The sequence below is a fragment of the Phyllobates terribilis genome, unplaced genomic scaffold, assembly GCF_046119375.1.
Source record: "Phyllobates terribilis strain yellow unplaced genomic scaffold, ASM4611937v1 Scaffold_25__1_contigs__length_18738178, whole genome shotgun sequence".
Lineage (NCBI taxonomy): Eukaryota > Metazoa > Chordata > Amphibia > Anura > Dendrobatidae > Phyllobates > Phyllobates terribilis.
Genome location: NW_027362785.1, coordinates 16,294,538 through 16,311,737, shown reverse-complemented (window position 1 = coordinate 16,311,737; position 17,200 = coordinate 16,294,538). Strand labels below are relative to the sequence as shown.

Here is a 17,200-nt window from a genome sequence, read left to right as displayed (position 1 = left end):
TCCTCCAGGTTCTGGGTGTCTATAATGGACTGTTCACAGGCTGCTTCTCTACTCCAGGTTCTAGGTGTCTCTATTATGGACTAGTCACAGGCTGCTTCTCTCCTCCAGGTTCTGGTTGTCTCTATTATGGACTGGTCACAGGCTGCTTCTCTAATGCAGGTTCTAGGTGTCTCTATTATGGACTGGTCACAGGCTCCTTCTCTCCTCCAGGTTCTAAGTGTCTCTATTATGGACTGGTCACAGGCTCCTTCTCTCTTCCAGCTTCTGGGTTTCTGTTTTGGACTGGTCACAGGCTGCTTCTCTTCTCCAGGTTCTGGGTGTCTATTGTGGACTGGTCACAGGCTGCTTCTCTCCTCCAGGTTCTGGGTGTCTATTATCGACTGGTCACAGGCTGCTTCTCTACTCCAGGTTCTGGGTGTCTATTATGGACTGGTCACAGGCTGCTTCTCTACTCCAGGTTCTGGGTGTCTATTATGGACTAGTCACAGGCTGCTTCTCTACTCCAGGTTCTAGATGTTTATTATGGACTGGTCACAGGCTGCTTCTCTACTCCAGGTTCTAGGTGTCTCTATTATGTACTGGTCACAGGCTGCTTCTCTCCTCCATGTTCTGGGTGTCTATAATGGACTGGTCACAGGCTGCTTCTCTCCTCCAGGTTCTGGGTGTCTATTATGGACTGGTCACAAGCTGCTTCTCTACTCCAGGTTCTGGGTCTCTATTATGGACTGGTCACAGGCTACTTCTCTCCTCCAGGTTCTGGGTGTCTATTATGGATTGGTCACAGGCTGCTTCTCTCCTCCAGGTTCTGGGTGTCTATTGTTGACTGGTCACAGGCTGCTTCTTTACTCCAGGTGCTGGGTGTCTATTATGGACTAGTCACAGGCTGCTTCTCTACTCCAGGTTCTGGGTGTCTATTGTGGACTGGTCACAGGCTGCTTCTCTCCTCCTGGTTCTGGGTGTCTATTATGGACTGGTCACAAGCTGCTTCTCTACTCCAGGTTCTGGGTGTCTATTATGGACTAGTCACAAGCTGCTTCTCTACTCCAGGTTCTGGGTGTCTATAATGGACTGGTCACAGGCTGCTTCTCTACTCCAGGTTCTGGGTGTCTATTATGGACTGGTCACAGGCTGCTTCTCTCCTCCAGTTTCTGGGTATCTATTATGGACCGGTCACAGGCTGCTTCTCTCCTCCAGTATCTGGGTGTCTATAATGGACTGGTCACAGGTTGCTTCTCTCCTCCAGGTTCTGGTTGTCTCTATTATGGACTGGTCACAGGCTGCTTGTCTCTTCCAGGGTCTGGGTGTCTTTATTATGGACCAGTAACAGGCTGTTTCTCTCCTCCAGGTGCTAGGTGTCTATAATGCACCAATCACAGGCTGCTTCTCTCCATCAGGTTCTAGGTGTTTTGTAATGGACCAGTCACAGGCTGCTTCTCTCCTCCAGTATCTGGGTGTCTATAATGGACTGGTCACAGGCTGCTTCTCTCCTCCAGTATCTGGGTGTCTATTATAGACTGGTCACAGGCTGCTTCTCTCCTCCAGTATCTGGGTGTTTATTATGGACCGGTTCAGGCTGCTTGTCTCTTCCAGGTTCTGGGTGTCTCTATTATGGACCAGTAACAGGCTGCTTCTCTCCTCCAGGTTCTGGGTGTCTATAATGCACCGATCACAGGCTGCTTCTCTCTTCCAGGTTTTGGGTGTCTATTATGGACTGGTCACAGGCTGCTTCTCTCCTCCTGGTTCTGGGTGTCTATTATGGACTGGTCACAGGCTGCTTCTCTCCTCCAGGTTCTGGGTGTCTATTATGGACTGGTCACAGGCTGCTTCTCTACACCAGGTTCTGGGTTTCTCTATTATGTACTGGTCACAGGTTGCTTCTCTCCTCCAGGTTCTGGGTGTCTATTATGGACTGGTCACAGGCTGCTTCTCTACTCCAGGTTCTGGGTGTCTATAATGGACTGGTCACGGGCTGCTTCTCTACTCCAGGTTCTAGGTGTCTCTATTATGGACTGGTCACAGGCTGCTTCTCTCCTCCAGGTTCTGGGTGTCTATTATGGACTGGTCACAGGCTGCTTCTCTACTCCAGGTTCTGGGTGTCTATTATGGACTGGTCACAGGCTGCTTCTCTACTCCAGGTTCTGGGTGTCTATTATGGACTGGTCACAGGCTGCTTCTCTACTCCAGGTTCTGGGTGTCTATAATGGACTGGTCACAGTCTGCTTCTCTACTCCAAGTTCTAGGTGTCTCTATTATGGACTGGTCACAGGCTGCTTCTCTACTCCAGGTTCTGGGTGTCTATTATGGACTGGTCACAGGCTGCTTCTCTACTCCAGGTTCTGGGTGTCTATTATGGACTGGTCACAGGCTGCTTCTCTACTCCAGGTTCTGGGTGTCTATAATGGACTGGTCACAGGCTGCTTCTCTACTCCAGGTTCTAGGTGTCTCTATTATGGACTGATCACAGGCTGCTTCTCTACTCCAGGTTCTGGGTGTCTATTATGGACTGCTAACAGGCTGCTTCTCTCCTCCAGGTTCTGGGTGTCTATTATGGACTGGTCACAGGCTGCTTCTCTCCTCCAGTATCTGGGTGTCTATAATGGACTGGTCACAGGCTGCTTCTCTCCTCCAGGTTCTGGGTGTCTATTATGGACTGGTCACAGGCTGCTTCTCTACTCCAGGTTCTGGGTGTCTATAATGGACTGGTCATATGGTGCTTCTCTCCTCCAGGTTCTGGGTGTCTATATTATGGACTGATCACGGACTTCTCTCTTCTTCAGGTCCTGAAGGTCTGGGACATATCTTCACACCGCTGTCTACAGACAATAGTGTTAAAATTCCCCTGTATACAGCCCGGGCGCCTGCTGGAACAGGGCGGCTTTCCTTTTTTACTGACCCCGTCCCTTCCACACCATTTGCTGGTCGCTTACAATGACTACATTGGTATGCTAACGTTGGCCCAGACAGACCCCAGCGCGGAGGATTCGGACACTCATGGGGCTCCGCTCTCTGGACTTCTCTACAATGGCTTCTTTCATCAGGTGAGTGGCTTCTGGTCCATGGTCAATCCAGGGGACACTAATATATGGATGTGAGATCCCCCGGCTGGTCCTATGTATGGATGAGAGACCCCTGAGCTGGTCCTATGTATGGATTAAAAACCCCTGAGCTGGTCCTATGTATGGATGTGAGACCCCTGAGCTGGTCCTATGTATGGATGAGAGACCCCTGAGCTGGTCCTATGTATGGATGAGAGACACCGGAGCTGGTCCTATGTATGGATGAGAGACCCCTGAGCTGGTCCTATGTATGGATGTGAGACCCCTGAGCTGTTCCTATGTATGGATGAGAGAAGGGCCCCCAGGCTGGTTCTATGTATGGATGAGAGAAGGGCCCCAGACTGGTCCTATGTATGGATGAGAGAAGGGCCCCAGACTGGTCCTATGTATGGATGAGAGAAGGGCCCCAGACTGGTCCTATGTATGGATGAGATGGACCCCAGGCTGGTCCTATGCATGGATGAGATGGGCCCCAGGCTGGTTCTATGTATGGATGAGAGACCCCTGAGCTGGTCCTATGTATGGATGAAAAACCCCTGAGCTGGTCCTTTGTATGGATGTAAGACCCCTGAGCTGGTCCTATGTATGGATGAGAGACCCCTGAGCTGGTCCTATGTATGGATGAGAGACACGGGAGCTGGTCCTATGTATGGATGAGAGAAGGGCCCCAGGCTGGTCCTATCTATGTATGAGAGAAGGGCCCCAGGCTGGTCCTATGTATGGATGAGAGACCCACAGGCTGGTCAAATGTATGGATGAGAGACACCTGAGCTGGTCCTATGTATATGTATGGATGTGAGACCCCTGAGCTGGTCCTATGTATTGATAAGAGAAGGGCCCCAGGCTGGTCCTATGTATGGATGAGAGAAGGGCCCCAGACTGGTCCTATGTATGGATGTGAGACCCCTGAGCTGGTCCTATGTATTGATAAGAGAAGGGCCCCAGGCTGGTCCTTTGTATGGATGAGAGAAGGGCCCCAGGCTGGTCCTATGTATTGATGAGAGAAGGGCCCCAGACTAGTCCTATGTATGGATGAGAGAAGGACCCCAGACTGGTCCTATGTATGGATGAGATGGGCCCCAGGCTGGTCCTATGTATGGATGAGATGGGCCCCAGGCTGGTCCTATATATGGATGAGAGAAGGACCCCAGACTGGTCCTATGTATGGATGAGATGGGCCCCAGGCTGGTCCTATGTATGGATGAGAGAAGGGCCCCAGACTGGTCCTATGTACGGATATGAGATGGGCCCCAGGCTGGTCCTATGTATTGATGAGAGAAAGGCCCCAGACTGGTCCTATGTATGGATGAGAGAAGGGCCCCGGGCTGGTCCTATGTATGGATGAGAGAAGGGCCCCAGGCTGGTCCTGTGTATGGATATGAGATGGGCCCCAGGCTGGTCCTATGTATTGATGAGAGAAAGGCCCCAGACTGGTCCTATGTATGGATGAGAGAAGGGCCCCGGGCTGGTCCTATGTATGGATGAGAGAAGGGCCCCAGGCTGGTCCTGTGTATGGATATGAGATGGGCCCCAGGCTGGTCCTATGTATGGATGAGAGAAGGGCCCCAGGATGGTCCTATATATGGATGAGAGAAGGGCCCCAGACTGGTCCTATGTATGGATGAGAGAAGGGCCCCAGACTGGTCCTATGTATTGATATGAGATGGGCCCCAGGCTGGTCCTATGTATGGATGAGAGAAGGGCCCCAGGCTGGGAGAAGGGCCCCGGGCTGGTCCTATGTATGAATTTGAGATGGGCCCAGGCTGGTCCTATGTATGGATGAGAGAAGGGCCCCAGACTGGTCCTATGTATGAATTTGAGATGACCCCCAGACTGGTCCTATGTATGGATGAGAGAAGGACCCCACACTGGTCCTATGTATGGATGAGAAAAGGGCCCCAGGCTGGTCCTATGTATGAATTTGAGATGGGCCCCAGGCTGGTCCTATGTATGAATTTGAGATGGGCCCCAGGCTGGTCCTATGTATGGATGAGAGAAGGGCCCCAGACTGGTGCTATGTATGGATATGAGATGGCCCCAGACTGGTCCTATGTATGGATGAGAGAAGGGCCCCAGTCTGGTCCTATGTATGAATTTGAGATGGGCCCCAGGCTGGTCCTATGTATGAATTTGAGATGGCCCCAGACTGGTACTAAGTATGAGTTTGAGATGGCCCCAGACTGGTCCTATGTATGAATTTGAGATGGGCCCCAGGCTGGTCCTATGTATGGATGAGAGAAGGGCCCCAGACTGGTCCTATGTATGAATTTGAGATGGCCCCAGACTGGTCCTATGTATGGATGAGTGAAGGGCCCCAGGCTGGTCCTATGTATGGATATGAGAAGGGCCCCAGACTGGTCCTATGTATGGATGAGAGAAGGGCCCCGGGCTGGTCCTATGTATGGATGAGAGAAGGGCCACAGACTGGTCCTATGTATGGATGAGAAGGGCCCCAGACTGGTCCTATGTATGGATGAGAGAAGGGCCCCGGGCTGGTCCTATGTATGGATGTGAGATGGGCCCCAGGCTGGTCCTATGTATTGATGAGAGAAGGGCCCCAGGCTGGTCCTATGTATGGATATGAGATGGGCCCCAGGCTGGTACTATGTATGGATGAGAGAAGGGCCCCAGACTGGTCCTAAGTATGGATATGAGATGGGCCCCACACTGGTCCTATGTATGGATGAGAGAAGGGCCCCAGACTGGTCCTATGTATGGATGAGAGAAGGGCCCCAGACTGGTCCTATGTATGGATGTGAGATGGGCCCCAGGCTGGTCCTATGTATTGATGAGAGAAGGACCCCAGACTGGTCCTATGTATGGATATGAGATGGGCCCCAGACTGGTCCTATGTATGGATGAGAGAAGGGCCCCAGACTGGTCCTATGTATGGATGAGAGAAGGGCCCCAGGCTGGTCCTATGTATGGATGAGAGAAGGGCCCCAGACTGGTCCTATGTATGGATGAGAATCATAGAATCATAGAATGGTAGAGTTGGAAGGGACCTCCTGGGTCATCTGGTCCAACCCCCTGCTCAAAGCAGGATTCACTAGATCATCTCAGACAGATGTCTGTCCAGCCTCTGTTTGAAGACGTCCATTGAAGGGGAACTCACCACCTCTCGTGGCAGCCTGTTCCACTCATTAATCACCCTAACTGTCAAAAAGTTTTTTCTAATATCTAATCTGTGTCTCCTCCCATTTAGTTTCATCCCATTGCTTCTAGTCTTTCCTTGTGCAAATGAGAATAAAGATGATCCTTCTACAATGTGACAGCCCTTGACATATTTGTAGACAGCTATTAAGTCTCCTCTCAGTCTTCTTTTTTGCAAGCTAAACATTCCCAAATCCTGCAACCGTTCCTCATAGGACATGGTTTGCAGACCAGTCACCATTCTGGTCGCTCTTCTCTGAACTTGCTCCAGTTTGTCGATGTCTTTTTTAAAATGTGGTGCCCAAAACTGTACACAGTATTCCAGATGAGGTCTGACCAAAGAGGAGTAAAGACCGATAATGACTTCACGTGATCTAGACTGTATGCTTCTGTTAATACATCCCAGAATTGTATTTGCCTTTTTTGCTGCTGCATCACACTGTTGACTCATGTTCAGTCTATGATCTATTAGTATACCTAAGTCTTTTTCACATGTACTGTTGCTTAGCTCTATTCCTCCCATTCTGTATATGCTTTTTTCATTTTTATTGCCCAGATGTAGTACTTTGCATTTTTCCCTGTTAAAAACCATTCTGTTGGTTGCTGCCCACTGCTCCAGTTTATTTAGGTCTTTTTGAATCCTCTCTCTCTCTTCTCTAGTATTAGCTATCCCTCCTAGCTTTGTGTCATCAGCAAATTTAATCAGTTTACCCTCAATTCCTTCATCTAAATCATTGATAAAGATGTTGAACAATACAGGTCCCAGGACGGAGCCCTGTGGTACCCCACTTGAGACATTCATCCAGCTGGATGTGAAGCCATTTACAACCACCCTTTGAGTCCGATCACTAAGCCAGTTATGAATCCACCTAACAGTTGCCTGGTCCATTGCATACTTGGTCATTTTTTCAATAAGGATGATGTGAGATACTTTGTCAAATGCTTTGCTGAAGTCAAGATATACTATATCTACAGCATTTCCCTGATCCACCCAGTCAGTGATTCTGTCATAGAAGGAAATTAAGTTAGTCTGACATGACTTGTTAGTTACAAACCCATGCTGACTCTGGTTAATCACTTCATTCTTATCCATGTACTTACATACATGTTGTTTAATAATTTGTTCAAAGATCTTTCCTGGTATAGAAGTCAGACTCACCGGCCTATAGTTCCCTGGGTCCACCTTCTTCCCCTTTTTGAAGATAGGAACAACATTTGCTCTTCTCCAGTCTTCTGGGACTTCTCCTGTTCTCCAAGAATTTTCAAAGATTATGGAGAGTGGTTCTAAAATTTCTTCTACAATCTCCTTCAGTACTCTGGGGTGTAATTCATCTGGACCTGGAGACTTGAACTCATTTATGTTAGCTAAATATTCCCTCACAATCTTTCTGTTTACTGATAACTTGGATTCCTCTATTCCTTTAAAAGGACAGTGAAGATCAGTTGATGTTACATTTTCTTTCTGAGAGAAAACAGATGCAAAATAGGAATTAAAAAGTTCGGCCTTCTCAACATCCTGGTCCTATGTATGGATGAGAGAAGGACCCCTGACTGGTCCTATGCATGGATGAGAGAAGGGCCCCTGACTGGTCCTATGTATGGATGAGAGAAGGGCCCCTGACTGGTCCTATGTATGGATGAGAGAGGGACCCCAGGCTGGTCCTATTTATGGATGAGAGAAGGGCCCCAGACTGGTCCTATGTATGGATGAGATGGGCCCCAGACTGGTCCTATGTATGGATGAGAAAAGGGCTCCAGACTGGTCCTATGTATGAATTTGAGATGTCCCCAGACTGGTCCTATGTATGGATGAGAGAAGGGCCCCAGACTGGTCCTATGTATGGATGAGAGAAGGACCCCTGACTGGTCCTATGCATGGATGAGAGAAGGGCCCCTGACTGGTCCTATGTATGGATGAGAGAGGGACCCCAGGCTGGTCCTATTTATGGATGAGAGAAGGGCCCCAGACTGGTCCTATGTATGGATGAGATGGGCCCCAGACTGGTGCTATGTATGGATGAGAGAAGGGCCCCAGGCTGGTCCTATGTATGTGACGCGCCCGTTGTAGGATGCTGGGGGTTGTAGTCTCCGTGTGGCGGTGACCCGGTCCGTGCCCAGGGTGGTCAAACCAGTGGCAGTCTATTTGTATTGTAATAAGTGTCCGACTACGCCACCCGTGGATTGCGGTCAGTGGGGACCGCTGCTGCGCTGCAGACCGCTGGGACTGATGTTGTTTGCGCAGCTGAGTATGGGATGACTCCCCACGGGAGAAGTATTGCCTCAGGGCAGCTAATGTGGATGATGGTGGTGATGGTGTGAGTGTCCCAGTACTGATGGTGCTGGTGCGGCGAGGAACCACAGAGACGTGCAGTTGCAGTTTTCAATGCTTTACTCACAGTTCTTTATCAGGTCACTTGTGCGCAGTTAGGACTGCCCGAGTCATGCTGCGTCCACCAGGTGAGGGACTCGGTCAACTCCCAGGCAATTCCGGAGTGTGGTTCAGAGCTCCCTTCTCTTTCCTTTCTCTGGCCGTCCCCACCAGTGACCCACCTTTGTCCAGCTTCCTCGGGCCTTCTGTTGGCGAAACCTCTCCCGGTTTCCCTGACCCTATATGGTATGCCTTTCTGGTGGATGTAGTGAGGGGTCGCACCAAGATGTGGTCATGACCTCCGGTCTTTGGCTGAGGAATCTGTTGCCTCCACCAATTTGGGTTCCGGTACCCTGCTCTGCCAACCCTTCACCCTGTATCTCCTGGGCATATGGGGTTCCTTCTGTCCTCGTGTCTCTGGGCCTTTCTCTGTGTTCCTTACTTCCTTTCTCCTCTGTTCCAGTTCCTTTCCTACTTTCCTTTCTGTTCCTTCTTCTCTCTCCCTCTCTCAGGCTCCAGCCTCCTGACAAGGCCGGCCTGCAGAGCAGAGCCCATGCAGGGGCTCTGCTTCCTGTCTTCTCCTCAGACTGTCTCCACTGAACTGAACTGGACTGAACTCTGTTCTAAGATGGTGCCCACCTTTTATACCTCCTTCTGACACCCGAGCCCAGGTGACTTGCTACCAATGGGCTCCTGCCTATGCCCAGAGACCCACCCCTATCTGCTCCTACACCACTGGGTTTTCCTTTTCCCGCCCCACTCCAGCCAGGGACAGAAGCTGTCGTGCCTGCACTTCTGTGGGAGCACCGTTGAGCTGTCCCTCGGAAATGGGGTGTGTGTGGTGCATGCGGCTAAACGAGTCCTGGTCCACACTCCATCCTTACCCGGGAGTGGAATATCACACCTCTGGTCTGAGGTGCAATACCCCTGTAGCAGCCGAGCCCTCGGGGTGCTACATATGGATATGAGATGGGCCCAGATTGGTCCTATGTATGGATATGAGATGGGCCCCAGACTGGTCCTATGTATGGATGAGAAAAGGGCTCCAGACTGGTCCTATGTATGAATTTGAGATGTCCCCAGACTGGTCCTATGTATGGATGAGAGAAGGGCCCCAGACTGGTGCTATGTATGGATGAGAGAAGGACCCCTGACTGGTCCTATGCATGGATGAGAGAAGGGCCCCTGACTGGTCCTATGTATGGATATGAGATGGGCAGCAGGCTGGTCCTATGTATGGATGAGAGAAGGGCCCCAGACTGGTCCTATGTATGGATGAGAGAAGGGCCCCAGGCTGGTCCTATGTATGGATGAGAGAAGGGCCCCAGACTGTTCCAATGTATGAATTTGAGGTGGGCCCAGACTGGTCCTATGTATGGATGAGAGAAGGGCCCCGGGCTGGTCCTATGTATGGATGAGAGAAGGGCCCCTGACTGGTCCTATGTATGGATGACAGAATGGCCCCAGACTGGTCCTATGTATGGATGAGAGAAGGGCCCCAGGCTGGTCCTATGTATGGATGAGAGAAGGGCCCCAGGCTGGTGCTATGTATGGATGAGAGAAGGGCCCCAGACTGGTCCTATGTATGGATGAGAGAAGGTCCCCAGACTGGTCCTATGTATGGATGAGAGAAGGGCCCCAGACTGGTCCTATGTATGGATGAGAGAAGGACCCCAGACTGGTCCTATGTATGGATGAGAGAAGGACCCCTGACTGGTCCTATGTATGGATGAGAGAAGGGCCCCAGACTGGTCCTATGTATGGATGAGAGAAGGGGCCCAGACTGGTCCTATGTATGGATGAGAGAAGGGCCCCTGACTGATCCTATGTATGGATGAGAGAAGGGCCCCAGGCTGGTCCTATTTATGGATGAGAGAAGGGCCCCAGGCTGGTCCTATGTATGGATGAGAGAAGGGCCCCGGGCTGGTCCTATGTATGTATGAGAGAAGGTACCCAGACTGGTCCTATGTATGGATATGGGATGGGCCCCAGACTGGTCCTATGCATGGATGAGAGAAGGGCCCCAGACTGGTCCTATGTATGGATGAGAGAAGGGCCCCAGGATGGTCCTATGTATGGATATGAGATGGGCCCCAGACTGGTCCTATGTATGGATGAGAGAAGGGCCCCGGGCTGGTCCTATGTATGGATGAGAAGGGGCCCCAGGCTGGTCCTATGTATGGATGAGAGAAGGGCCCCAGACTGGTCCTATGTATGGATATGAGATGGGCCCCAGACTGGTCCTATGTATGGATATGAGAAGGGCCCCAGACTGGTCCTATGTATGGATGAGAGAAGGGCCCCAGACTGGTCCTATGTATGGATATGAGATGGGCCCCAGACTGGTCCTATGTATGGATGAGAGAAGGGCCCCAGACTGGTCCTATGTATGGATATGAGATGGGCCCCAGGCTGGTCCTATGTATGGATGAGAGAAGGGCCCCAGACTGGTCCTATGTATGGATGAGAGAAGGGCCCCAGACTGGTCCTATGTATGGATGAGAGAAGGGCCCCAGGCTGGTCCTATGTATGGATGAGAAGGGCCCCAGACTGGTCCTATGTATGGATATGAGAAGGACCCAAGACTGGTCCTATGTATGGATAAGAGAAGGGCCCCAGGCTGGTCCTATGTATGGATGAAAGAAGGGCCCCAGACTGGTCCTATGTATGGATATGAGATGGACCCCAGGCTGGTCCTATGTATGGATGAGAGAAGGGCCCCAGACTGGTCCTATGTATGGATATGAGATGGGCCCAGACTGGTCCTATGTATGGATGAGAGATGGGCCCCAGACTGGTCCTATGTATGGATATGAGAAGGGCCCCAGACTGGTCCTATGTATGGATGAGAGAAGGGCCCCAGACTGGTCCTATGTATGGATGAGAGAAGGGCCCCAGACTGGTCCTATGTATGGATATGAGATGGGCCCCAGACTGGTCCTATGTATGGATATGAGAAGGACCCCAGACTGGTCCTATGTATGGATGAGAGAAGGACCCCGGGCTGGTCCTATGTATGGATGAAAGAAGGGCCCCAGGCTGGTCCTATGTGTGGATGAGAGAAGGGACCCAGACTGGTCCTATGTATGGATATGAGATGGGCCCCACACTGGTCCTATGTATGGATAATAGAAGGACCCCAGACTGGTCCTATGTATGGATGAGAGAAGGACCCCTGACTGGTCCTATGTATGGAAGAGAGAAGGGCACCGTGCTGGTCCTATGTATGGATGAGAAGTGCCCCAGACTGGTCCTATGTTTGGATGAGAGAAGGGCCCAGACTGGTCCTATGTATGGATGAGAGAAGGTCCCCAGACTGCTCCTATGTAAGGATGAGAGAAGGGCCCCAGGCTGGTCCTATGTATGGATGAGAGAAGGGCCCCAGGCTGGTCCTATGTATGGATGAGAGAAGGGCCCCAGGCTGGTCCTATGTATGGATGAGAGAAGGACCCCTGACTGGTCCTATGTATGGATGAGAGAAGGGCCCCAGACTGCTCCTATGTAAGGATGAGAGAAGGGCCCCGGGCTGGTCCTATGTATGGATGAGAGAAGGGCCCCGGGCTGGTCCTATGTATGTATGAGAGAAGGGACCCAGACTGGTCCTATGTATGGATATGGGATGGGCCCCAGACTGGTCCTATGTATGAATGAGAGAAGGGCCCCAGACTGGTCCTATGTATGGATGAGAGAAGGGCCCCAGGCTGGTCCTATGTATGGATATGAGAAGGACCCCAGACTGGTCCTATGTATGGATGAGAGAAGGACCCCGGGCTGGTCCTATGTATGGATGAGAGAAAGGCCCCACGCTGGTCCTATGTATGGATGAGAGAAGGGCCCCAGACTGGTCCTATGTATGGATGAGAGAAGGGCCCCAGACTGGTCTTATGTATGGATATGAGAAGGGCCCCAGACTGGTCCTATGTATGGATGACAGAAGGGCCCCAGACTGGTCCTATGTATGGATGAGAGAAGGGCCCCAGACTGGTCCTATGTATGGATGAGAGAAGGGCCCCAGACTGGTCCTATGTATGGATGAGAGAAGGGCCCCAGACTGGTCCTATGTATGGATGAGAGAAGGACCCCTGACTGGTCCTATGTATGGATATGAGATGGGCCCCAGACTGGTCCTATGTATGGATGAGAGAAGGGCACCGTGCTGGTCCTATGTATGGATGAGAGAAGGGCCCCAGACTGGTCCTATGTATGGATGAGAGATGGGCCCCAGGCTGGTCCTATGTATGGATGAGAGAAGGGCCCCAGACTGGTCCTATGTATGGATGAGAGATGGGCCCAGACTGGTCCTATGTATGGATGAGAGAAGGGCCCCAGACTGGTCCTATGTATGGATGAGAGATGGGCCCAGACTGGTCCTATGTATGGATGAGAGAAGGGCCCCAGACTGGTCCTATGTATGGATGAGAGAAGGGCCCCAGGCTGGTCCTATGTATGGATGAGAGAAGGTCCCCAGACTGGTCCTATGTATGGATGAGAGAAGGGCCCCAGGCTGGTTCTATGTATGGATGAGAGAAGGGCCCGGGGCTGGTCCTATGTATGGATGAGAGAAGGGCCCCAGGCTGGTCCTATCTATGTATGAGAGAAGGGCCCCAGGCTGGTCCTATGTATGGATGAGAGACCCACAGGCTGGTCAAATGTATGGATGAGAGACACCTGAGCTGGTCCTATGTATATGTATGGATGTGAGACCCCTGAGCTGGTCCTATGTATTGATAAGAGAAGGGCCCCAGGCTGGTCCTATGTATGGATGAGAGAAGGGCCCCAGACTGGTCCTATGTATGGATGTGAGACCCCTGAGCTGGTCCTATGTATTGATAAGAGAAGGGCCCCAGGCTGGTCCTATGTATGGATGAGAGAAGGGCCCCAGGCTGGTCCTATGTATTGATGAGAGAAGGGCCCCAGACTAGTCCTATGTATGGATGAGAGAAGGACCCCAGACTGGTCCTATGTATGGATGAGATGGGCCCCAGGCTGGTCCTATGTATGGATGAGATGGGCCCCAGGCTGGTCCTATATATGGATGAGAGAAGGACCCCAGACTGGTCCTATGTATGGATGAGATGGGCCCCAGGCTGGTCCTATGTATGGATGAGAGAAGGGCCCCAGACTGGTCCTATGTACGGATATGAGATGGGCCCCAGGCTGGTCCTATGTATTGATGAGAGAAGGGCCCCGGGCTGGTCCTATGTATGGATGAGAGAAGGGCCCCAGGCTGGTCCTGTGTATGGATATGAGATGGGCCCCAGGCTGGTCCTATGTATGGATGAGAGAAGGGCCCCAGGATGGTCCTATATATGGATGAGAGAAGGGCCCCAGACTGGTCCTATGTATGGATGAGAGAAGGGCCCCAGACTGGTCCTATGTATTGATATGAGATGGGCCCCAGGCTGGTCCTATGTATGGATGAGAGAATGGCCCCAGGCTGGGAGAAGGGCCCCGGGCTGGTCCTATGTATGAATTTGAGATGGGCCCAGGCTGGTCCTATGTATGGATGAGAGAAGGGCCCCAGACTGGTCCTATGTATGAATTTGAGATGGGCCCCAGACTGGTCCTATGTATGGATGAGAGAAGGACCCCACAGTGGTCCTATGTATGGATGAGAAAAGGGCCCCAGACTGGTCCTATGTATGGATGAGAAAAGGGCCCCAGGCTGGTCCTATGTATGAATTTGAGATGGGCCCCAGGCTGGTCCTATGTATGAATTTGAGATGGGCCCCAGGCTGGTCCTATGTATGGATGAGAGAAGGGCCCCAGACTGGTCCTATGTATGGATATGAGATGGCCCCAGACTGGTCCTATGTATGGATGAGAGAAGGGCCCCAGTCTGGTCCTATGTATGAATTTGAGATGGGCCCCAGGCTGGTCCTATGTATGAATTTGAGATGGCCCCAGACTGGTACTATGTATGAGTTTGAGATGGCCCCAGACTGGTCCTATGTATGAATTTGAGATGGGCCCCAGGCTGGTCCTATGTATGGATGAGAGAAGGGCCCCAGACTGGTCCTATGTATGAATTTGAGATGGCCCCAGACTGGTCCTATGTATGGATGAGTGAAGGGCCCCAGGCTGGTCCTATGTATGGATATGAGAAGGGCCCCAGACTGGTCCTATGTATGAATTTGAGATGGCCCCAGACTGGTCCTATGTGTGGACGAGAGAAGGGCCCCAGACTGGTCCTATGTATGGATGAGAGAAGGGCCCCAGGCTGGTCCTATGTATGGATATGAGATGGCCCCAGACTGGTCCTATGTATGAATATGAGATGGGCCCAAGGCTGGTCCTATGTATGGATATGAGATGGGCCCCAGGATGGTCCTATGTATGAATTTGAGATGGCCCCAGACTGGTCCTATGTATGGATGAGTGAAGGGCCCCAGGCTGGTCCTATGTATGGATATGAGAAGGGCCCCAGACTGGTCCTATGTGTGGACGAGAGAAGGGCCCCAGACAGGTCCTATGTATGGATGAGAGAAGGGCCCCAGGCTGGTCCTATGTATGAATATGAGATGGCCCCAGACTGGTCCTATGTATGGATGAGAGAAGGGCCCCAGACTGGTCCTATGTATGGAAGAGAGAAGGGCCCCAGACTGGTCCTATCTATGGATGAGAGAAGGTCCCCAGACTGGTCCTATGTATGAATTTGAGATGGGCCCCAGGCTGGTCCTATGTATGGATGAGAGAAGGGCCCCAGACTGGTCCTATGTATGGAAGAGAGAAGGGCCCCAGACTGGTCCTATGTATGTATGAGAGAAGGGACCCAGACTGGTCCTATGTATGAATTTGAGATGGGCCCCAGGCTGGTCCTATGTATGGATGAGAGAAGGGCCCCAGACTGGTCCTATGTATGTATGAGAGAAGGGCCCCAGACTGGTCCTATGTATGAATTTGAGATGGGCCCCAGGCTGGTCCTTTGTATGGATGAGAGAAGGGCCCCAGACTGGTCCTATGTATGAATTTGAGATGGCCCCAGACTGGTCCTATGTATGAATTTGAGATGGGCCCCTGGCTGGTCCTATGTATAGATGAGAGAAAGACCCTAGACTGGCCCTATGTATGGATATGAGAAGGGTCCCGGGCTGGTCCTATAGATGGATGAGAGAAGGACCCTAGACTGGCCCTATGTATGGATATGAGAAGGACCCCGGGCTGGTCCTATAGATGGATGAGAGAAGGACCCCGGGCTGGTCCTATGTATGGATGAGAGAAGGGCCCCAGACTGGTCCTATGTATGGATGAGAGAAGGGCCCCAGACTGGTCCTATGTATGGATGAGAGAAGGACCCCAGACTGGTCCTATGTATGGATGAGAGAAGGGCCCCAGACTGGTCCTATGTATAGATGAGAGAAAGGCCTCAGACTGGTCCTATGTATGAATGAGAGAAGGGCCCCAGACTGGTCCTATGTATGGATGAGAGAAGGGCCCCAGACTGGTCATATGTATGGATTAGAGAAGGGTCCCTGACTGGTCCTATATATGAATATGAGATGGGCCCAGACTGGTCCTATATATGGATGAGAGAAGGGCCCCAGACGGGTCCTTTGTATGTATATGAGATGGGCCCAGACTGGTCCTATGTATGACTATGAGATGGGCCCAGACTGGTCCTATGTATGGATGAGAGAAGGGCCACAGACTGGTCCTATGTATGGATGAGAGGAGGGCCCCAGACTGGTCCTATGTATGGATGAGAGAAGGGCACCAGGCTAGTCCTATGTATGGATGAGAGAAGGGCCCCAGACTGGTCCTATGTATGGATGAGAGAAGGGCCCCAGGCTGGTCCTATGTATGGATGAGAGAAGGGCCCCGGGCTGGTCCTATGTATGGATATGAGATGGGCCCCAGACTGGTCCTATGTATGGATGAGAGAAGGTCCCCAGACTGGTCCTATGTATGGATGAGAGAAGGGCCCCAGACTGGTCCTATGTATGGATGAGAGAAGGGCACCTTGCTGGTCCTATAGATGGATGAGAGACGGACCCCAAACTGGTCCTATGTATGGATGAGAGAAGGGCCCCGGGCTGGTCCTATGTATGGATGAGAGAAGGGCCACAGACTGGTCCTATGTATGGATGAGAAGGGCCCCAGACTGGTCCTATGTATAGATGAGAGAAGGGCCCCGGGCTGGTCCTATGTATTGATGAGAGAAGGGCCCCAGGCTGGTCCTATGTATGGATATGAGATGGGCCCCAGGCTGGTACTATGTATGGATGAGAGAAGGGCCCCAGACTGGTCCTAAGTATGGATATGAGATGGGCCCCACACTGGTCCTATGTATGGATGAGAGAAGGGCCCCAGACTGGTCCTATGTATGGATGAGAGAAGGGCCCCAGACTGGTCCTATGTATGGATGTGAGATGGGCCCCAGGCTGGTCCTATGTATTGATGAGAGAAGGACCCCAGACTGGTCCTATGTATGGATATGAGATGGGCCCCAGACTGGTCCTATGTATGGATGAGAGAAGGGCCCCAGACTGGTCCTATGTATGGATGAGAGAAGGGCCCCAGGCTGGTCCTATGTATGGATGAGAGAAGGGCCCCAGACTGGTCCTATGTATGGATGAGAGAAGGACCCCGGGCTGGTCCTATGTATGGATATGAGATGGGCCCA

General features: G+C 51.7%; 1 protein-coding gene across 1 annotated transcript in view; it reads left to right on the top strand.

Moving 5' to 3' along the window:
* The window catches only part of LOC141176408 (cilia- and flagella-associated protein 337-like), a 421,035-nt gene that overhangs the window by 41,295 nt on the left and 362,540 nt on the right, over window positions 1-17,200 (top strand). Inside the window, exon 9 of the mRNA XM_073660392.1 lies at window positions 2,778-3,038. Coding sequence (XP_073516493.1) covers window positions 2,778-3,038 — 261 coding nt within the window. The remainder of the gene's footprint in view (window positions 1-2,777; window positions 3,039-17,200) is intronic.